General features: G+C 32.7%; 1 protein-coding gene across 1 annotated transcript; it reads right to left on the bottom strand.

The window, feature by feature from the left end:
- Positions 1 to 3,766: 3,766 nt before the first annotated feature.
- Positions 3,767 to 24,310, bottom strand: LOC134230016 (sodium-coupled monocarboxylate transporter 1-like). The gene is made up of 17 exons (XM_062711790.1): positions 24,226 to 24,310; positions 17,895 to 18,277; positions 17,111 to 17,179; positions 13,226 to 13,277; positions 12,662 to 12,729; positions 12,085 to 12,165; positions 11,336 to 11,409; positions 9,712 to 9,849; positions 9,210 to 9,345; positions 8,750 to 8,838; positions 7,812 to 7,924; positions 7,310 to 7,380; positions 6,826 to 6,912; positions 5,935 to 6,146; positions 5,162 to 5,262; positions 4,299 to 4,417; positions 3,767 to 3,903 (listed from the first exon to the last, which is right to left on the bottom strand). The coding sequence occupies exons 2-17, from the start codon at positions 18,237 to 18,239 to the stop codon at positions 3,829 to 3,831; spliced, it is 1,830 nt and encodes a 609-aa protein (XP_062567774.1). The 5' UTR covers positions 18,240 to 18,277; positions 24,226 to 24,310; the 3' UTR covers positions 3,767 to 3,828.
- Positions 24,311 to 24,601: the final 291 nt, after the last annotated feature.

The raw sequence follows: 24,601 nt of genomic DNA on the forward strand, positions 1-24,601 counted from the left end.
TTGACAATATGATCTAACTTACTAATCGCGCTTTTTCATTGGCTAATTAGTCAGCCCGCGGAGTTACTGCATTAACATAAAATCTTAACAATTAAGTGATCAACTTAATAGAAAATTTAGCAGCTGCTGATTGGAGGAAAAAGTGGGTTAGGTTCTAATTATTTTTAATGTCACTATTTCCTTCTTTTTTGTATTTTTCTTTACATATTTGTTCTTTGCACTTTAGTTGTTTACTTACTCTGTTTTGCTGTTTGTTTGCACTTTTTTATTAGCTCACACAGGCACAAGTGAGCTTTTCTGATCACATTGTGTCCGTCTTCCGATTTACGTCTGTCCGTCTGTAAACTTTTCACATTTTCGACTTCTTCTCAAGAACCACAGGGCCAATTTTGGCCAAACTTGGTACAAAGCATCCTTGGGTAAAGGGGAATTCAAATTGTTAAAATGAAGGGCCAAATCCCTTAACAAGGGGAGATAATCAAGAAAAGACAAAAATAGGGTGGGTTCATTAAAAAATCTTCTTCTCAAGAACCACTGGGCCAGAAAATGAAACTTACGTTTGTCCTAGGGTAGTGTAGATTCTACATTGTTTAAATCATGACCCCCGGGGATTGGGCGGGGTCACAATGGGGAATCCAAGTTTTACATAGAAATATATAGGAAAAATCTTTAAAAATCTTCTTCTCAAGACCCACTCTGCCAGAAAAGCTGAAACTTATGTGGAAGCATCCTGGGGTAGTGTAGATTCGAAATTGTTCAAATCATGACCCCCCCCCCCCAGGGTAGGGCGGGGCCACAATGGGGAATCCAAGTTTTACATAGAAATATATAGGAAAAAACTTTGAAAATCTTCTTCTTAATAACCACTGGGCAAGAAAAGGTAAAACTTATGTGAAAGCATTCTTGGGTAGTGTAGATTCTAAATTGTTCTAATCATGACCCCCTATGTTATATGGGGCCACAATGGGGAATCAAAGTTTTACATAGAAATATATAGGAAAAATCTTTGAAAAATCTTCTTTTAATAGCCACTTTAAATTATGTGGAAGCATCCTAGGGTAGTGTAGATTCTAAATTATTCAAATCATGACCCCCCGGGGTAGGGCGGGGCCACAATGGGGAATCCAAGTTTTACATAGCTATGTATAGAAAAATCTTTGAAAATCTTCTTCTCAAGAACCGCTGGGCCAGGAAAGCTGAAACTTATGTGGAAGCATGCTGGGGTAGTGTAGATTCTAAATTATTCTAATCATGACCCCCAAGGGTAGGGTGGGGCCACAATGGGGAATCAAAGTTTTAAATAGAAATATTTAGGAGAAATCTTTGAAAATTTTATTCTCAAGAAACACTGGGCCAGAAAAGCTGAAGCTTATGTGGAAGCATCCTGGGTTAGTGTAGATTCTAAATTGTACAAATCATGACCGGGGGTGGGGGTGGAGGGGGGTGGGGGGTTAGGGCAGGGCCACAATGGGGAATCGAAGTTTTACATAGAAAGATATTGGACAATCTTTGAATAGCTGAAACTTATGTGGAAGCATCCTGGGGTAGTGTAGATTTCAAATTGTCTAAATTATGATCAGTGGGGTAGGGTTGGGGATACATTATGTATAACAAGGGTGAAATCTGGTAAAGAACAGAATGGTCAAAGCTTCTCAGGTGAGCGATGTGGCCCATGGGCCTCTTGTTTTTTTTGTCGTTATATTGTATAGCGAGTATACCATGTATACGTACTTACATGTAATAATAACGCTTCTGTATAATGTAATAGGATTCATTTTTTTTCTTTTCTTTTTTCCCACCTTAGATAACAAAAGAAATTAATGTAACTTATAAGGAAATTTTTTTCATCATTGTAAATCATTGTCAATTCTTAACTTTTGTAACCTTGACCTTGGAGAGGACTTATATAGGCCATGCCTGATGTCCAATTCAATTATGTAATCTTACTTACATAATAAAATATTGATTAAATTAGATATATATTTGATTGTACAGAGGTCTTCTAAAACAATTTAAAACTTTATTTTAGTCTTACTGAACATAAAATTTTAAATTACATACAAATCTATCATAATAACACATTTATATAACACAATAAAATTAATCTTATATTGCTTTAATTCAGAATTACATTATCATTAATTTTATGTTTTTAAAGACCAAAATCGCCGCTGTTTTATTACCCGCCAACTTTTCCTCTTCCTTGTTCGTTTTAAAACACCGGGTGGTGTTGGCGGATAGAAACATATGCTTGCTATTTATTAAGGAAAGAAGAATTCATTTAATATTCACAACTAATATGTGGAAACATGGGCTTGAAAGTTTCATTTTTCACACTAATTAATTTAAACAATGAAGTTGTACATCCATTCTACTGTAATCATAAATGCTTTTAAATGTTTAAGTACAAGTAACTTGACGTTGTCTTGCCACTTCATTAAAATTTGAGACAAATTTAGAAATAAGTATAAATAAAAACTCTCTAAAACAAAGTTGTTGAAAGATCCTTGTCTTACATCAGAATTTTTCCTACGTACTTTACATGTAGTTCCTTCCAGAATTATAAGAAAAGAAAGGTTAAACTCTAATTTTAGAAATCTACAACTTTTAGAAAGCGATTAATATAGCTGTTGGTCATATTAGGACGATTAAATACGACCAAAAAAGAATACTATAAATACTTGAGAGTTTTCACACAGACCGGGGCACATAATGGTGAGCACTCTAACCCGTGCTGACGCAACTCCACTGTATTGATCAAATACATACATACCAGGTATAATTATATAATTGAGTCACCAAAATCCCCTCTCTTTGGCACAACGGCTGAAATACAAGAAAAGTTCGGATTGCGATAATATTTCCTTTTTTTAAATTTTTTTCCTAACGAATTCTTAATTTTTCGGAAACATTATTGAACTTTTCGTACTTGAAATTAAATAAATCTTAACCTATGTTTACCCTTATAAAAGTCATTACATCATATTGTTAATGCTAACAACATGGATTCTGGAATGCAATATGCAGATAGTAAACTGTTTTCAAAAGAGCTCAGAAAGCCTGTTGTGACACGGGGCCTCTGTTTTTTGGAAATCTCTTAACTGAAAGACTAGCAACTTTACTTTTCAAATTGCTGAATGCTTGGCGAACGAACAGTTACCACTATTTGTAATCGAGTTATCTCAGTCGCGGCTGGGCTTTGAACCCATGACCTTCAGATCACCGAACAAGCATTATTAATAATACATGTACATTGTATATATGTATCAATAAAGTTCTTCAAATTTAGACATTTTCATGACATGCGGAGTCATTGAGTAATATGGGTTCCTTATGTGCAATATGACCTTCCTTGACATGTCACTTCGGTTATTAATTTCTCCTTCAAAAAAACGTGGCTTTCATTTTCTTGCCGGGTGTTTGTTAACAGATTAGTCACTTCCTAGAACCCAGGCCACCCGATCAAGAAAAAGCCGCCCTTCAACTAGGAAAAAATATGAAGATATGAAGAATAGAAAAAAATTAATGATATGAAGAAATTACATCAATCGCTGAAAGCAATTAAGCCATGATTTTATTGATAAAGCAATTTACCAGTATAATAATGTCTATTTTGTTATATGGGTTGCCATTCGTAGATGATGTTTCATATTTTTCTATGTGTAAGTTTGTTATGTAATTTTAAAATGTGACATATCATATTCACTGCACTGTATGGGGAAAGATAACCAATGTTTCTGACACATGTGTTCAATTCTTATGTTTGATGCTTCATTGCCGTGGTCTTATCAACTTTCTTATGGCGCTGTCAACTGTCGCTAGGCTCCTTTACTCTGGATTTTTTTCGTCTATTAAAATTTGCCGATTATCTTGGCGTTCTTCGGCTTGAATTTGTTTTCGCCTCTAAAATAAATGTAAACAAATTAACATTAGATTATATGAAGATATTGTGTTTCATTGCTTTATGACCATTTCGTAAGACTTCAATATGTTTATGTTTATATCTGTGTTCAATCTATTTGAACGTTTCAAATAAAATTAACTTTTGTATAAAAAAGAAAGATGAATTTGTTAACAACCTAAAACTTATGCGTATATTGATCGATCATTTAAAAAAGTGAATGAATGTACAATACAATAATTCAAAATTTAGTCTGTGATTTTTGAAATGTCAAAATGTGCAACACATGAATTTGTATTAACACAAATAGATGCTAAGAAACGAAGACATTTCAGTAAAAATCGGCTATTTGACCTTGACTTAGGCAACGTAGATCTCAAGAATCAACGTTACATACCTTTGGTATTCTTGTTCCACAGGATAGAAAATGTTTCACGTTTTCTGGTAAATATGGAAAAAATTGTTCAATAAAACTCAAAACATATCGTGCGTCTACTTCTTCTTCTTTTGGAGCTCCTAAAATAAAAATTAGACAAGTTTTTAAAATGAAATATGCAACAAAATAAAATGAAGAATTTTTTCTTTCCTTTTATGTGCATTTAACTTTAAAAAAATCATTTTTTTACTAGTTTTTTTTTTGGACATATCTCGAATCCATCATCAAAATTCTCGATGCAATCATATTACCATATTTCTATGAAGTTAAATTTTCAGTGTTAGAGTATGACATATTTGTGGGTTTTTTTAATTATTGATTATGAATTATTAAGTAGTTGTGCCAATGAAAATTGTATTTCCTGGTTGGTATAAATTCGTCGGTTTCTTCATGCTTTTAAAACAAGAGAAATGAAACCCTAAAGTATTTTGTTCTCTCTTTTGTGCCCTTCTGATTTTATATTATTATCATTAGAATATTATTTTAAGAAATTCAAGTATCAAACTCTTTAATTAATTACAATGAAAAAAAGCTTTTCATTAGTCCATTATTTATACACTTATTTGACGATGGACTTTTTAGTTATTTCCCAATCATGACAAGGAGCACAAAGCGGATGTGACCGGTCAGCAAGAGATTTTTACTCCTCCATGTCACCACGTGTTTGCTCCGCTCCTATTTTGTATTGTTTGATGGACATTTGATCTTGGATACTGTTCGTTATCTACACATGTTTCATTAATTTCAAATCTAACGTTAACCCCCCCAAAACTATATAATTGTATTTATCTACCTGCTTTGTTGTACTAGTAATATCAGCTTACCTATGATTCTGCTGACAATCAGGCCAATTACAATCACAAGGAAAATGGCGATGACGTCAAACCATTGAAACGATAAAGTGTAGATTTTATTGAAACCTTCTCTAGAATTAATAAGCAAAAACATTATGAGATTTTTTTTATTCTTAAATTTTCAAATTACAAATTTGATGGACCATTAAATTATTTATTTTGTTTAAAATTCTAATACTTTATTGACTATTTTTGACAATTTGTTCAATGCAATTATTATTGCTGTTAGCTTTTGTGCAAGAGCTAACTCTTCATAATAACGGAAGGTACGTTATATTTCTTAATTTGCCTGGAATCATGCAAAAGATTTCTGGATTGTTTTCAACAAAAATTTGTACATAGCGGTATATAAATTTCTCTCTATTATATAAAGTTCGTTGTGCTCGATATGTTATTAGCAAAAGGTCTTAACAAATATGTCACATTTGTTAAACAATCATACATCAGAAAAAAAATCTGACATGAAATTGTTTTCTTCAGGCAAGAATATGTTACTATCTTCCTTGAAGAAATGTCAAAGCCCAATTATATGTATATCTTAGAGAGGTGTTCTCCTTCCACTGTTTTGGGGGTTCGTGTCTGTTCTCAATTTGAATCAATATTGTTTGATATTACACTTTGAGATTGGCTACCCTCATGCTTTATCGAAGCTAGTGTGGGTTCTGTACTTCATGTCCTTAAAATCTTTAATTTTTTTATTTTCAACAAGCATAAGTACTTTTATCTGATGTTTTATTACTCACAAAGTATAAGGTACTGTGTTGCCTGTAAGATTGGCGTTCAGGCTACTCATGTTAGAAACTGCTAGGCTACTTAACATAGAGGTATTGCTTATACACTGGTCTACAGGAGCCGGGGAAAGCTTTTTCTCAACAGACGGGGGGCTGACCATGATGTTTCCAATGGCCATCCATAAGTAAAACGACAGCGACGTCAGACCACCTACAACAGCTCCCTGAAATAAGAAAAAAATAATCCTTGATATACTGTAAAATCACATACATTTGTGGGGTCGTACTGGAGTGGTTTGAGTAAACACTCTTGGTTCGTTGGGATTTGAATTCATGGATAAAGAATTGTTGAGTAGTTATGTATGGAATGTTTTACATTTCGTTGTGGACATGAATTCGGAGGTCTCTTCATACCTCGAAAATAAAAAAATGAAACCCACCTCGAAAACAACAAAAATTAAACCCCCAACGAAAATTTGTGTATTTCACAGTATATTTATTTTCGTTGATTTACTATATGGACGGGTGGTGAAATGAAATGACATTTGTATTAAAATATAAAGAATTATCTTGCTTTGTCTGATTCAGTTTTGAACTCTCTTCCCTGCTGTAATAAAAATAGCATTTTATAAAGCTGTGCCAGAAAAAAATCTTTTGGAATTTCTGCAGAGGGCAAAAAAGGGACAAAATACAGGAAAAAGCAAATCCCAAATGCAATGAAAATTAATTAGAGTCATTTCCCTGAATCTCAGTTTTGAATGGAACTAGATTTCATTCATAATAATAATTTAGCAAATAAAATATGCATTGTTCCTATGAAATTAAACACTTATCTTCATAAATAATTTAAATTCACTAATTATTCTATATCCATATGTTTCATTTAGGTTGTTACTACTTTACCGCTGTCGTTGCAGATGTGCAAAAAATACTGTATAATATTATTCCAGTAAATGGTGCTGTGGGAATAGTCAACACCATTTGAGCTAGCTGAAAATAGATTGAAGCTAATTATGCAAAAGATAAAAATCAGCTAATTATATGTATGTAATGGCTTTTCTTAATCAATGGAATATAAACCAACTTTGATGATTTTAGAGGTTCGAGTTTACTCTGCATCTGATTTGTATAGTTTCAATGAACTTTAAAGTGATCACTTTTCCATATCTTTATATATTTTTTCTTTCAAGTCTTTTCTTACATAGAGTTTATAATCAGACATCAAATTATCAAAATATAATAATGCGTATTCATAATAAAAAATTCCATGTCAGAATATAGATTGAATTCATTTGGAAAAGTTTTTATAAGTATGAGTGATCAAAAATATTATTAATAAATCATACTTTTGCAATCAACATAAATTATAGTGATAAACATATCCTACCTTTAAAAGAGTTCCTTTAACATTGGCAAGCAATAAAGCCATACCGGTCGTCAGAAACGAAATAACCACCACTATACAATTGAATTATTTTATTTTTATTTCAATAATCTTTTTTTTTTTAATATTCTGATGATTGTGCATTTATAAATAGAGATATGTATATTTACGGTAATAAAATAGTTAACTTTTCATAGACATTTTGTATATATGAACCATTTAGTTCTATTTATAAGATGTTCAGGAAATGGAAATTAATCCTTTACAAATGTCAAAATAATTCATAATTGTATGATTAACAAGAAATAATTCATCAAACATTTCCTTAAAAAGCTTTAGGTTTTAATAGAAAACGTTAAACACGATTTCATTTTTATTATTAACCATCTATTCTGCAAAGTTATTTAAATTGTACTGCATTTACTTATGTGAACACATTTTACAATATTTACATTCTTCACAATAGACAAAGTAAAAAACTGTGTACAGAAGTATGGTTTTACACCTGTAAGTTTGGAGGTGATGGTCGACTTTCTCTCTGATAATTTTCTCCACCTCTTTTTTATAATGTCTTGAAGTGTCATAGAAGATAATGCTGCATAACCACTAGACACAGTGCTAAAAATATAGTAAGTTAAAATGATATGGTTTAACCACTGGACAGTCATTGTCGCATTAACCACGACCAAAATGTACGCTCCTCTCCCATCTGGCCGTGGTTGAACGAGGAGAGAATTCTTCGTAGCTTATTAAAATATTGACCAGTGCGAGTAAAGCATAGTCAGATGATGAACTTTATCGCGACCTTTCAATATCCAATCGCAGTATAGGAAAAATATTTCTTTTATGCTGTTGACATCAGTTGTTGATTTCGATTGCGATTGAAACAAAACTTGCTACTGAATGAATATGACGTCACAATAGAGAGGCGTAAATGTTCAAGATTACGACACTTTTTGTGATCAAGCAGCCACAGGTAGGAGAACGCTATATGTGACTCCGGACCGTGGCTTGAGACGATGCTGGACACTGCGCTAAAACATAGGAAGTTAAAATGATATGGTCTAGAAATTTTCCATGAGAATGCTATTAAGGTTTATATCTAAATATTTAAGCTTCAGTACTTTTTCAATCTTAATATGCTGGAATACACATTTAATACAAAATTGACCTGCGCATAAATTTTGTGTTCGGAGTACATACTTATAAGAAAACAAATTATCTTTTCAAATGTCATAAAAAGCAAATCCTTATTTGATTTAGTTATTTGGACATTTCCTTCATAAGTGCTAAATTGGAGGTATTTCAAGAATTCATATAGATAAAAAAAAATATCAGCAAATATGATGGGATATTTTTCAGAGTCAAATGCTTATGAAAAGGAAATATCACTTTTTATATCTTTTATATATAATATCATATATAAATTTATATGATATTTACCTTAGAGTCGCACAGAAAAGACCGGCAATAAAAAGCCCAGTCATTCCCGGATTTTCCAGAAATATCTCCGAAACAAGTGTAGGCAAAATCTGTACAAAAACAGAAGAATTTATTCTTTTTTAATAATTGAACATTTAATTGAAATACCATTTCAGAATTTACACGAGTTTATACTAGATATATCTTTATTCCAAAATTCCTAATTATCCAGTTGTTTGTTCAAACGGATTTTAAATGTTCATTTAATTAATCTATATATCAATTAGATATTGAAAGATTGAAAAATATGCTCCCTTTGAAAAATATTTTAACATGATTTATCTAGTAAGATAAATGATATTTTTCTTAAAAATGGCACTCCTTCACAAACCTTCTATGGTTTTATATCAATTGAATAAACTTGAAATGTTTTAGTCAACAAGAACACCATTATAATTATAATACTCGTATATACTAGTACCTGATTGGGATTTCCAATGAATTTGGATTTTAATGGATCACATCTTACTTTAACAAAATAGGCATAAGCAACTAATCCCATACTTCCCCCAAAAAAGAAAGTTAAAGCCGTCAGTGGAGCAACGATAAAATACATCCTGTTGGAATAAACGATTCGCAATACATTACAATATGACTTTATTTCTTTAATGTGTTTTATATTAAATTATTCCAAAAAGCTTTAAAATATTACAAAGAACATGTGTTTATTAGTAAGTATTTATGAAACTTTAGAAATATTTGAATTAATATTCTTGAGAAAATTTAACTTTTACTTTGAAACGAAAAAAAAAGGATTATATGTCTAAACTTTGGACTACCGAGTATTAATTGTTCTCACAAAATGATAGTTAGAACTTATTGAAAGTCTATTTTCTAACTTGAAGCCTGGCTTTATATAAAAACCAGAATACATGTAATTATATTTTTTTGTCATTTTCTCATAATTAAAATTATTATAGTACTTGTAGGCTTCCTTTATTGACGGCATGCACCCGATCCTTTGTACTGAGGACTGAGACAATGGAAATGCGAAGAGCTTGGCAGTGTTTCCAATGACAACATTCCACAAGGTGTAGCGGAGGGTAAGGTCAGGACTGAAACTGAAGGAACAGTAGAGGTCGATATATGAGTACTGAATGCCTCATTGTTAATACGCTTTAGGTTGAAGTAATAACATACACTCAGAGAAAAACACAAATTTAAATTATAAATTATATTAAATTATACAAAATATGGGGGGGGGGGTGTAGTTTCTCTGGGAAAATACTACCATAGTTAAATATAGCTTAATATAGTTTAGCTTAATTAATTCTCTGATACTCTCATTTACTATGAAGCTTTACTCTCGAATTTTTTTTAAAGATTAAGCGCTTTGAAATTTCTTAAATTACATGCTAATAATGAAATATTTTGCAAAAAATGTAAATATGTAGGACTCGAAAGTGCAATGGGACTCCAAAGTCCGATGGTCACGCCAAAGTCCGATGGTCTGCGCCAAATCCGGATGGTTTGACACGCCAAAGTCCGATGGTGCCCAAAACAATTAACGTTCATGACGTCATAGTAATACTGCGCCAAACCTCTATGTCGCTGCCATGCCAAGGTCTTAAAAATAAGTGTAAATAAACAAATAAATGCGAAAACTAACCCTTAGCTCTCAAATATGTGCGAGACTAAGCCTAAACGCTCAAAAAGTGTGTATCAACTTTAAGCTAGATATCTTGGGTGTTTGCAAGACTAACCCTAATCACTCGACTAGTGTGCGAGGACTAACCCTAATCAATAGAGTTGTGTGCGAGGACTAATCCTAATATATCTGGTGCAAGGAATAAGAAAATTCAATATTTTTTTTATTCGAGGACGAATTCAGAAATGATGGCTTTTGAATGCAGGACAATGGCGTCAAGGATTGACGTCGGATTAATGTGACGTCATAAACACTGATTGTTTCTCCGCACCATCGGACTTTGGCGTGTCAGATCATCGTACTTTAGCGCAACGTGTCTCATAGGAAACGAGCCACAGGACTTTGGCGTCACCATCGGACTTTGGCGTTCGCAAAGACAGCAAACCATCGGACTTTGGCGCAGACCATCGGGGTTTGGCGAGACCATCGGACTTTGGCGTCACCATCGGACCTTAGAGTCCTACATATATACAATAAATGCTTCTATGTAACATCAGAAAACTATTTGTAGAAAATTTCAAAAATAAACATATCTATATGAAACTCATGGTAAATATACTTTGATTTACTACATTGAAACGTTGATTTACAATTGTTAACGATATAGTTTAATATAGTGCTTTTTGTTAAAGACGATGCAGCTCATGATATTTTCACAGCGAACAATTTCAAGTACAAGTAACTTATCTCAGTTTAAAACGTTGCAGTCTGTTCATCTTCAAGATACATTGATGAAAAAATATACAAAAATTCTATTAATGGTACATGTTTCATTCACTTCGAGTAAAAACTGTTCAAACTACCGGTAATAAATATACTCTCACCTTGTCCTAATCAGATTAAATGTGATTGACGAAAAGGAGAAAAAAAAATCTGCTTGATATACTCGTAAAACCTACTTCCATATATTGAGCCTGTCTCCTTCCAAATTTACTCGAAGGACTTCAGAGCCGCCTCCAACCTTCGTTGAACCCTATACATAAATATAGCATTATAATAAATTATCAATTTTAAAAACAAACTTACGTATACGTATTTGTTAACTATTTTTTTTTTTATATTTTTTTTTTAAATACCAGGTATCAGTAACTCATTTTCATGTAGATTGTCGTCTATTATCAAAGCCTAAAACCACGCTTATTTCAAAATTATGTTTCATAATTTCGAAGCAAATTCCAATAAATGAATTTGTAGTCATATTTCTTAAATGTAACAATTAGATTTATCCAGTCACAAAATTTGAAAACTTTTCAGAATTTATTACATCAGATAATAATGCCAAATAATGCAGTGTCATGTGTCAAGAGCAAAAAAATACTTGTTAGAAAAAAGAACTATAATTGTAACGCTCAGGTGTACCAAGGTATGCATTTACCGTAGATGTTCTATTGCAAAGGATTTTCTACGTTATGATATTATGACGTTACGTAACAAATAATGACGTTCCTCATGAAAATTTCATTTAAAACAATGCCATACTGTCAAATCTCTTCTTGAAAAAGGATTATAGATATCTAAAAAGGAAAAGAGTTCTGAAAAGCTACAAGTCTACACTATCTTCACTGAAATTTTCATTAATTTTGTTAATTTAGACGCTTTTAAATGGTTCGTGGTTTAGATCTTTGTGTCTGGATTTTTTTAATCTCACCTTAATAAGTATAGCTAGAAGGGAGATCAGCATTATCGTATACTGAATTACATCTGTCCATATAACAGCTTTGATGCCTCCCTGTACATGAAAAATACATAACAATCAATCTCCATTCTGTTACTGTCATATCAAATACTATTTAAAGAGTAATTATTGCCCCTTCTTTCACAAAAAAACTTTACAATTTCTAAGATGATGGAAAAATATTTCATATGAAATATATCTATATCGGTCAACATTTTTACAAGTAAATGAACAAGCATTGTGGAAGAAAAATGCATAATTCTATAAAATTCTGCCTTGTAACAGACATCTCAAAACATTTGAAAAACGACGGGAAATTGGGCAGTATGAAGTTAATTCTACTTCACTGATGGAGAGAAAAAGAAGGAACAAATTAAAACATTTTGTTAATGTTTATATATACAGAATACTAAATGCATTAATTTTTTTAAAATTGGCATTATCTTTTTTTTTTATCCTTAAGTACAAGCATGCTAAGCATGCATTTTCTGTGATGCTTCACGTACATACATGAACATAAGATCGTCTATATGCATTCATGAATACTTACGATAGCTGTATAGATCATACTTCCCGTGGACACGATTATTATAGACAGCCATACTGGTGCTCCTAAAACTTCAAAACACAATAAAAATATTCATTATTAAAGATCGTCTTTAAAATTTCAGATATAATATTATACATATTAATATATTTTCAAATTTATTTGGTGGCGCAGCGTCTGCTGTAATGTCGCGAAGTAAGGAGTTCATCCTTAAGTCGCGGGTTCCAATCCCACGGTGGGACGTGGAGACCAGTCATTTGGATGAGACCGTATAAACCGAGGTCCCGTGTCGCAGTAGGTGCTGGTACGAAAAAGATCCCTCCCTTATCAATGGCCCCGAGTGCCGAGTATAGGAAAAAATTTGCAGCTCTCCACCGGCAAGTGGTGGCGTCTCCATATGAGTGAAAAATTCTCAAGAGGGACGTTAAAAAATATACATTCAATTAAATTAATTGTTCCTAAATATTACGTGGTTTAACTTATTGGACACATTATCAAAACAGAAAAAAAAAATATTTTTTTGTATTTGTTATTTCCAAGAGAATCCAATATTGTTTTTACTTATACCTGTTTCTATCGCTGTGGACACCCCGTAGGTAACAATTCCTATGTATATGAACTGAAAAGGAATCGAAGTATTTTGAACTTAAAAACTAAAACAGAAACATGAAATATAAGGTACTCCAACATAGTTTAAGGAAGCTTTAGACACTGCTCAAGAAATGGTTTCAATTCAAAAGCAGTTACAGGGAAGTTCCCTACACATGATGTTAAACGAAATAAACGGACCCTTATACCGGTACCGTAAATAACACAATTTTAAATAAATTAGAAAGGGTTTTTTTGGTATTATTCGTGTTTCAAACTTTACAGATTAAAAAAAAAAATTATGGAAAACAACGAACAGTAATCATGATCAAAGTCCATGTAAAAAAAAAAAAACAAATTAGGAGCAGAGCAAGCATAATCTCTAAACACATCAGAAGTTGGATCATGTGCCATGAATGAGTAATAAGCCGCTATAGATCGGTCAGATCCGTTTAGCTCTCCTGATATAATACGTAAAAAAACGGAAACGATTCATTGTGGAAAAAAATGGCTAACAATTAGTAAAAAGGTCAGTGGGCATTCGATTCCATTTGCTGACAATGTAATTGTATCAAACATGCATTTAGAACTTGCCAGATTATGGCTTTCAGTGATTTTGTTTGCATTCATATTTCATCAACTTGTTTGTCACTAGCTTGCCTCGTTTTGGAAATTTTTCGTATGTAAAACAGGATCCTACTTATCGAATTAACTGGGAATCATAAATCCCAATTTCAAAGGTACAGTGTACATTGCTAAACAAGAAAAAAAAGTGTTTAGACCTTCCTTAAGATTGAAAATAACAAAACAGACTTTTTAATCTTTTTAGACATTACGTTGTTTAACAGGTCGAGATCACTAGATTTTCTGACGTCAGCATAAATTTGCTTGTAAATTAGCTATCTTTTTACTTTACCAACTGATGAATGAGCCGCAATACATTGTGGGCTACTACAAGTACTCAGCTTTGTTGAATATAAAGGCCAACTTGAATTGTCCCTTGGAAACTTATTTTAAATACTTTTTTGAGATTTATGAAAGAAATGTTTAAAATGATGTAAAATCTTTCATTTCTTTGCTCACATTTACAAAATTTGCTTTATGAAGCCTTATATCAGCTTATAATACATCGGCCTAAACTATTGTTCGCAGAGACGTACATGTAGGTGCTATCGTGTCGATAAAGCCTTGAGTTTTTTTCACGTGATATACGTGAACATAGTTTTAGACAACAGTACAAGGTGCGCAATTTTCATTTAACCCCTAAATATTATCAAAAAGTTTTGAATGCACATGCAAACATCAAAGCGTTTGCACGGTATTCAAACTTTCGATGAAGCTATTAATCATCTAAAACAACTCCAATATCAAATGTTAGCATGGAGCAATGTCTTTGGAATGTAATATTTCAATTTTGGACTTATAAAGTGATAAAGAAACTCTACGGTTTTTCCAGTGACGAAGTGAATATTATGCAGTAAACCGACGAAAACCACGTGTCGCCATTGAATCGTAATCACTTAGTAGACTGTCATGCTTTGGGACTCATTCACTTGATTGGAGAACGGGTGTGACGAAGATGTCATCACGAGTTAAAAGCCATTCTCTCTAATGATTTGAAATTTTATATAGGAGCTGTGGCACGCTATCAAAATTTCTCCAAACTCTCTAAGAAAAAGTCATTGATACTCTACACTGAAATCAGGCAAAAATTGGTTGCTATGTTTTATAGTTACCATGGCAACATGTCTTAAAGTTCGAAAAATGGCATTTTTTAACATGTTTAGAGAGATAGTTAACATTTGCGGCAAAACAAACAATTGGCAATGACTGTTTCCAAAAGTTCTCAGATGTCTCAAATGCACGATAAACATGTTTGGTAAATCAACTATTACATACGTTACTATGGTAACAAAGTATTCAGAAGTTAAAAAAAATATTCATTGAATTTTATAAAGTCATACACGTAAAAATAAAAAGCAATGATAAGATGAAATATGAACAAATAATAGAAAAAAGAGCCTTGAAACATATACCAAGAACAAAATATGATATTTCATTTTGGTTGGCAATGGTTGCCAAGGTTTTTATACCATAGAGAGCTTTCAAAGTAACAAAAGATGTTTAAATCTGATCCTATCTTTTAAAAAAGCACATTTCCTCATCACTAATGATCAATTTTTAAAGATGTTGGTGTGCTCCTAGTTTTCTTATTTGAAAAAATTCAGATTTGATTCTTTAAATGGAGCGTTGCTATGGAAATAAGCAGAAAATATATGCTTGAAAACCTGAAAAATATTTTCTTTCCTTGGATACGTACCCTTAAATGTAGATTCCCAAAACTTTTATGATTGATATTTATTAACAGCTAACCTGGCTTTTAATTTTGACTATCATCCAATCTCTAAGTGGATGCAAGAAGTTGGCACACAGGGTTTAATATTGATATAAAGTTCACAAAATCGAACATTTTCCCTTCTTGGTATATATAGCAACAGTGTTGTTTTCTTCATCAAATTTTATCAATATATGATATTCAACTTCAGTTCTAACAGATAAGTACTATTCAAGCTGAGTCCTTCAATTTGTTTCTTGATCAAATGGCAATTTAATTCTTAATGCAGCACAAAATAATTCACTTTTAAGCACTGGTTCTTTGTTTCCATGGTAACACTGCAAAGTAGCAATTATACCCAATTTTTCTTATGGTTTTTGGTGTTGCAAGGTCCTAAGGATGCATATTTGCCAGTCTTGAATTTTCATGTTTTCCCTCAAGACAGTAGCATTAACCCAATCTTAGGTACTGCTTTTGCATGGTTACACTGTGTTACCATGGCAACCATAAAACTGATTTATAGAATAATATTGCTTATACTTATATACTTAAGGTCAAACATTTACATTGTATTTCTTAAGTCGTTGATTGTGTTTGAGCATGTAACACCTACCATTAGTGAATATGGAGTGTTTTTCAGCATATTTCAGCATTTTAAATGTATTCCAAATGTACCCTTGGTTAAAACTTACTTAGAGATATATTCTAAACAGTTTCTTTACAGTATAAGTGACATCAAGGTGTCATGTTTTTGTGAGAATGGTTTGTTTGCTTTTTCTAGTTTTTATTAAGCCACAGTCAAGATATAAAGTGGCTGAAAATCTCGATTTTTTAAACTTTTCCGGCTGTTGCCATAGCAACCGAGACACATAGCAACGAAATTTTGTTTGATATTTGTTTCTGGTGTCAAATACTTAGCATTGGTGAAGTTTCATCAAAATCGGTGACCATGCGTGGCAACGAAGTTTAAGTGGTTACCGAGAATGGCTATTAAAAATTGCCTTCCATATAAGGTAGTGGTGTCGACCTGTTTAAAAATACCTTAAATTATTTTTCTCTACTCTGATATAAAAAAGTGCATAAAACAATTAACTTAACCTATCAAAATCTTTTCTTAAAAAATAAAATTTCTACATTTTGAATAATGCTTAACAAGTGTCATATTGGGCAATGTATTGATTACTTCTAGTCTGAAAGGAATTAGAGAGAAAGCAAATGATAGTAAAACTTAACCAATTACCAGTCTTATTATACCCCTTCCCTCTCTCTATTATCGATAATGGATAATAATTTTAAGAGTTATCCTTCCTGGCCAAGGATCGGATATCCTTAATCCCCCCCTCTTTCTACTATAATAAAAGAGGTTTCTTTCAGACTGTCACACTACACGTACATTTATTTATCCATATCTCTTATTTGCTTTCTTTTCTATCAGACAGGAAATCAGAAGCCAGAAGTTGTGTACAATATAGCATTTAAGAGTGATTTAAGTTTGCGTAAAGGTTACCTTGAAATACCTAAGGACTTACCCAAAATAAAAAAGAGAGGAAAGTCGTCAGGATCCGAACTCGATTGCTTTTGTAACGTAGTTCAAAATACTATAAATAAATATATGAAATAGTTTATTTAATTCAATATGTGTAATTTTGAAAGAGTTCATTTATTGCATTATACTGTTTAAGGACATACGCAACGTAGTTTTAACATTTCTGTCTTTTTCCATGGGATAGTTCCAATTCTTGAAGAAACTATCTTTTTTAGCTTAAAGTCTACATATGGTGTTTTACACTTCCTTTCAAACAATTTTGGTTAAAAGAAAAATATATGTAGAATGTATGTTTCATATTTTCTTATATACACTATATTTTACGTTGAATCATCCATGAATTTTCATCAATTGATATTTTTCAAACACCCTGGTAATACATGCTATTTTTTTCTATGAACATCTGATTACATTATATTTTTAAATTAAGAATATTTTGAACAAGATGTGTTTGTGAAACACTATGCGCCCGGCGACAACAAAGTTCCAAAAAGTATTTTAGCATATCGGTCACAGTCAAGGTCACAAGGTCATTGACCTTGGTGTTATTTGAAAGAACTTAATTAGTGAAGTATGCATATTAATAATGAAGTCTCTACCTCTCATTGTTAAAAAGTTAAATTTGACAAGAGACAGACAAAGAGATAAACAGACAAACAGAAAGTACAAAAATAATATACGCCTCGCGGATCTATCGATCCTGGCGCATAAAATATATCAATAGGTAAGGTACGTTGCGAATGTCCTAAAGAATTACTATTCCTAACTTCGTTTACACTGGTGATCCGGAGTGGATAAACTACGGGAATAATTATTCGTGCTGAAATCCAATAGGCGCCCAAGAACCCAAAACTAGCTGCAAACGTTGCCAGGAAACCAAAGAGATAGGTCTCTGCTGGAACACCCAACATCAAAATGGATGATTGTGACGTCACCATCAAAGACAACATTACTGGCAGGAAGTTGAGATTTCGGTTTCCTAGGTGATATTCTGCGGTGGTGACCTGTCGACCTCCAGAAATGGCATAGTATATACCAATGACAAGCGAGACGCATAACGCCAGCGCGCATACGACATAGTCCGCCGTGGTAAACTTCACTTCTGACAACATGGTTTTCTTAGTTGCAAAGTGGTGTCATCGAAACTGGACTGTCGAAATAATACAGAAATATCATAAAATATAATTTTTTTTTTTTTTTTTTTTTTTTTTGCAAAAGCATTGACAATTAACTAGTAATGATTTCTTTTTATAGCAATAAACATTTAACAAATATTGCATATCATGTAAATAAATGATACCTCCCCTCCAGCTAAGTTACAGATATGTGTGTTTTAATAAAGAAACATGTGGAGAACAAGCTAAAATTTGTTAGAGAGATGTGGACTATTGTCCTTTTAACATTTTAAGAACATTTTTCTGTTATTACAAAATTTATTGCATTGAAATTTTATATGCATGCATGATCACAGGTAAAACTTTGCTCATACCAAAGCCTGACACCAGATACAATAAAACAAGTATATACTGACAAAACGTCAGATATACTCAAGCTGAAGAAAGTCAACTAGGAAAAGTCATTATAATTTCCTAAAATGGTATAATACTAGTATGAGCTATTGAGTTCTATCTTCTGTTGAATAATTTACACGCATATGAAACAAAATTCATATAATGAATTTAATTAGAATAAATATAATTTATCGCACTACTTTTTAAAATTTACGTTACCCACTTTCAGGAATATTAATAGAGCATAGTAGCCGTTTCTTAATTAAAAAAAATATATTTCATATTAGTTTCAACCTAGGGGATAGATTCAGGAAACTTGAGACATGCCGTGGTCAGTCTACTTGTACTTCAAAATTGTCAATTTTACAGAGGGGGGGGGGGCAATTTGTGCAGGTGTGCACAGTTCTATTATCTAAGAACAGCTTTATAATATACATGTCTGAAAAAATTATTTAAAGGAACATTAATGCTCATGGAAATGGGATGTGAATATTTCTGCATGATACATCTTCTAGATATGAATTATTTTTTGGACTATTTTTACCATAAGTGACAACGAAACAGGTAGAAATGAAACATTTCATTCCTATATGACCATGATGAAATGTGCGTATGTTCTTTGAAATATGGAAATTTTGTAGATTTTGTGTATTTTTTCATCAGCTTTCTTAAAAAAATTTAAATGTCCCATAAATATTTTTATGTGTTTAGACTAATTTATGCAAGATCTGATCTATACAATGCACTCCTTCATGAATTTCAAATCAATGTGCAAAGGATAAAAAACACTTTGAAAAAGGGTTTAAAATGGGAATTTTCTTCTTTTTTTTTTGACAAAATGCCAAAATCCCCAAAGATAAGCGTTGTTTAGGCATTATGTAGAATTACAGTTTTTAAAACATTATGTTGTAATACTACAATGGAATAATTATAGTTTTAAAACAAAAGTTGGTTTTCCCATTCTCTTGTTTCTTTTAAGCTCATTTTTATGCAGTGAAACTTATAAAATCACGTTTTTTGGTCAAATTTTAAGAATAACTTACAGGGGGGAAACAATGGGTGCCGTTACCATAGCAACGAAACATTTTTTGAAATAAAAAAAATATAAAACCATTAATGATGTGAAAATATGAGTATACACAAAAAATATTATTAAAATTGAAAATTGAAAATGTAGTGTGGCCAGGCATTATTGATTGTTTGATAATTTCAGAGAACTGATATTAATTATCATCATATACATGTATCATAACTTTTCATATCATTTCCATTTTCTCCAATTATTTCAAGTACCAAATCCTTCGTATACCGTAAATCTGGAAATTTTTACGTCGATTTTATTTTGCGAATCTGGGTCAAAATGCTATTGATTAATTTTTACGTTTCAAAATTTTGCGAATGACCACTACTTTGTTTACATTTTCTAATTGTTGAATTATTTTTAAGAACAAGATGTGTTTGTGAAACACTATGCGCCCGACGGCAACAAAGTTCAAAAAAACATTTTCAGAAGATAAGTCAAGGTCATAAGGTCATTGCCCTTGGTGTCATTTGAAGAACTTCATTATTGGAGTATGCACACCAAATATGAAGTCTCTATCTGTCATGGTTCAAAAGTTATGGAGAAAGTTTGTAAACTCTATTTTTAGCATAAAGGTCACCGTCAAGGTCACAAGGTCATTTAAAAGAGCGTCATTGGTGGAGTATGCATCTCAAATATAAAGTCTCCATCTCTCATGGTTCAAAAGTTATGGCGAAAATTCGAAAAAGCTATTTTTAGCAAATAGGTCACAGTCAAGGTCACAGGGTCATTGACCTTGGTGTCATTTGAAAGAACTTTATTGGTGGAGTATGCATATGTACCAAATATAAAGTCTCTATCTTTCATGGTTCAAAAGTTATGGCGAAGGTTAAAGTTGACAACAGACAGATAGACAAACAGACAAACAGATAAACAGAGAAACAGACAAACAGACATACAGACAGGACAAAAACAATATACGCCTCGGATCTATCGATCCGGGCGCATAAATATATTTTTGCGAATGCAAATAACTCGCAAATTTGCTAAAAATTTATCTACAGCAAAAATTTCCAGATTTACGGTATATGCACATGCCTACACTAGTATATATACGCACAATATGAACTACTTAACTGATACACTTTTATTTAATTACTATTCAATCTGCATTTTATATAATGTAAATGTAGCCCTAACATGAGGTCGTTGACTTCACAGAAAAGCATATCTTGTGAGGTCGATACGATTTTCTGTGAAGTCGATTTATACATGTATCTATGAATTGACAGAATGAAAGGGCTACATTTGTAATACAGTGTATTATTAACATCGGGTCAATCAGTCATATCAACACGTGCTTTAATGACCATTTTCTTTTTAGCAATAAACATTTAAAACGATTATTATGAAAATAAATAATATCTCCAACTCAGTATCAGAAATGTTTGTGTGCTGGAGCACAAGTTAAGATATGTTAGACAGATGTGTACTATTGTTCTTTTAACATTTTAAGAGCAGTTTTCTGTAATAACATTATATTTCGATTTTATATGCATTCATGATCACCAATTTTGATAAAACCTTGCTCATTTTCATAGCCTGATACCAGGTACAAATAAAACAAAACTTTTGATGAATGCATATGGCTCTGTATGTCTCAGTTACAATGGACAGTGCATCAATTTAAGAAACAAAAAATTCAGATTATATTAAATGTCAATTAAACAGAAAAGCAAATTTGTTTGCTTCTTTGTATGTTGTTCAACGTTCCTCTGGGGATGGAGACGCCGATGGAGAGTTGCAAATTTTGTTCTTTACTCGGCACTTGCATGTACGGCCATTGAGCAGGGAGGGATCTGCCTGTACCAACTGCGAAACGGGACCTCGGCTTATACGGTCTCATCCGAAGGACCGGACTCCGGTGGTGTTACCCGCAACGTAACGATCAACTCCTTACGCGACTCTGGAGCAGAAACTTTAACCACTGCATGCGCTAAGCCATCGTCGCAATCCACGGCCAAAATGTACGATCCTCTTCCATTCTGGCCGCGGTTGAACGAGGAGAGAATTCTTCGTAGCTCATTAAAATATTGACCAATGCGAGTAAAGCATACTAATAGTAGTCGGATGATGAACTTTATCACGACCTTTCAATATCTAATCGCAGTATTATAGGAAATATTTGTTGAAGTCAATTTTTTATTTCAATTGGAAACAAACCTTGTCACTGACTTAATATGACGTCAAGATTACGACACTTTTTGTGATCAAGCAGCCACGGGTAGGAGAGAGCTACATGCGGACTCCTGTCCGTGGCTTGAGACGATGGCGCGCGACGAAAACCTTTGAAATGTTCGATGGTTCGTATCAAGCAGACAAGTATATGACAGCATCAGGTATGTACATATATAGTACACGTTTTAAAAGAGGTGACAGGGATGGGTGAGAGCAAGAATAATGCGTAAACGTTCTCGATGTGTTGCCTTTGACTTTTTTAATTATCATCATATATTATAACTTCTCAAACCATTTACTTTTCCTTCAGTTAATTCAAGTAGCCAATCCTTCGTTTAATTGTATGCCTATACTTACACATGTACTTGCAATATGAACTACTACAGTGATACACTATGCTAGCCATTGAATCCGCATTGTTATAGTCCTTTTTTTAGGTCGATGACCTCACAGAAAAGCATATCGTGCGAGGCCGATACGCTTTTCTGTGAAGTCGATATATCTATTATATTTTCATATTTTCTGTTACGGATGTACAGTAAAATACAGAAAAATTTTCTGATTATCAAATATTTTCAGTCATTGCTCTTTTGTTTTGAAAATAATACTCGTGTTTAATAATGGTTTAAGAATATTGAAATTTTCAAAGAAGTGCGACAAATTCATTTTTCGTCAAAATCGGACGGGACGTGTAATAATTTTTGACCGGGATCGAGCTTTAATTTTCAACAAAGAAATTGTCCTCAAATTCATGCATTGCATTCTAAATCTTCTTATGAAATGTGGGGTTTCCGGCTAGAAATAATTATGATTAAAGATATTATAGTTTAATGAAATGCGTGTAGCTACGGAAGGATAACGACACCACCTGCATTTGTATAACTCCAACATAAATACTGATTTTTAAATTTACTACAAAACTCAGAAAAGTGTTATCGTCCGGGTGCAAACATTACCAAATTGATATGTTTGCTGCAAGCCTGCGGCAAATCTGCCGTAAGCTTGCAACAAACAAAATTGTTCGCAGGAAGAAATTTTTTTTTGTTTGCAGATGATTGCTGCTCGCTACGATCTTGCGGCAAACATTGCAGCAATTGCTGCAAGCTTGCAGAAAACTCGCAGGAACTCAACATGTTTGCAGGAACATTGCAAGAAACATACACGCCAATTTAATGTTCGCAGCAAGTTCGCAGGAAACATTTCATGATTTGAATGCATGTTTGCAGGAAGTTCTCAAAAACAGTAAACAAGTCAAATCAGCCAATGAAATGCAGATTGTAATGGGGTCAACACAGAACTGGCCATTTTGAAATGTTTGAATTGAAGTTGTACATGTTTCAGTATTTTGACAGGAATATACGGTTTTGAATAATTAAAAGTTCAAAATTCCGGATATAGGTGTTCATTGGCATCCATGATATCTAATTGGTTAGATCTGATTTTGTTTTATTCTGATATAAAAAAAATATTTCTTAAAAGCATGTTTGAGTAACTGGTGTAACTACTAGGTCAAATCTTAATCTATTTATTATTGAAATCAGTCCTTATTTTAATATCACATATGTATACTTCTTAAATGTATTAATGGGCCCAAATCAGTTACATGTTTTCAAATGAATTTATTTAGTAATTGTAATCACGGTAATATTTAATGAAAACTTATATGCAAAGTTCTAAATCTTCTGTTCATACAAAAAAAGGCTATAATGCACTTTTATTCAAAATAAGTATGGAAACTTTGTCAAGGAACATAAAGAGAGCCCATCAAAACTTCATAAAATTGCATAATTTAAGAAACATGTAGTGGATTTTCTCTAAAATTTACAGATTTAGGTCAGAACAAAAGCTTTCTGCAATCTTGCTGCTTATACACAGGACTATGCCAAAACAATAAGGAAATTATTTGCTGCAAGTTAGCAGCAATGTTTGCCGCAAGCTTGCAGCAAGGTTTCCATATTTAGAAAATCCAGTGTTTGCTGCAGACTTGCAGCAAACCTCACTTGCATGGTAAAATGTTTGCTGCAAGCTTGCTGCAGACTTTCCGAAAACTTGCTGCAAACACCAAGGCGTTGTATAGACTGTCATGCTTTCTTTGGCTACATTGCCGCAAGCTTGCAGCAATGCCTGCTACAAGTTTGCAGCAATGTTTGCTGCAGACTTGCAGCAAATATTTGCATGAAAGCAATATTTTCGGTAAGGGACATCATCGGCCATGTGCAAACATGTGCACAAATGTAAATAAACCCAGAGCATTGTTCTACGATCATCTTCGAAATAAGAAGAGTTCATTTTGTTTGAATTTCGAAAATAAAATTATTATGCACATACCTTTTACTGCCAACAATCTTTCGGCCTTACCCACACAGTGTTTATTTTATTAATGCTGAATAAATTCATAATCTACATAAACAGTGAAGCAACACACAGGAATTTTGATTGGATACACCATGGCAATTTTTGAGACAAATTGTCATTTTTGTTGAAAATGGAGTCAAGTTACATAATATAAAGTATATCATTATGCCTTAGTCTCATAAAAATATGACCAAAAAAAGAAGAGGGAATCAAGTTGCATAACTAATATATGAATGAATGATCAGCAGGGCCTTAGCTCATTTAAAGTCCTGTGCTCAATCTTGCACCGAAAGAACCTACAGACACCCCCCACTAGTCTGATAAGCATGTTAATTCAAATCACATGCTA

This window comes from Saccostrea cucullata, unplaced genomic scaffold (genome assembly GCF_032062105.1).
Source record: "Saccostrea cucullata isolate Sc308-1 unplaced genomic scaffold, CSIRO_AGI_Scuc_v1 ctg1153, whole genome shotgun sequence".
Classification (NCBI taxonomy): domain Eukaryota; kingdom Metazoa; phylum Mollusca; class Bivalvia; order Ostreida; family Ostreidae; genus Saccostrea; species Saccostrea cuccullata.

Excerpts from the sequence above, each read along its gene's own strand:
- LOC134230016 (XM_062711790.1), bottom strand. The coding sequence starts at position 18,239 with ATGTTGTCAGAAGTGAAGTTTACCACGGCGGACTATGTCGTATGCGCG. Across the intron at positions 17,180-17,894 it reads GGATCACCAGTGTAAACGAA|TATTTTGAACTACGTTACAA; the intron begins GTTAGGAATAGT and ends ATTTATTTATAG. Across the intron at positions 6,147-6,825 it reads GCACATCTGCAACGACAGCG|GGAGCTGTTGTAGGTGGTCT; the intron begins GTAAAGTAGTAA and ends TTCTTATTTCAG.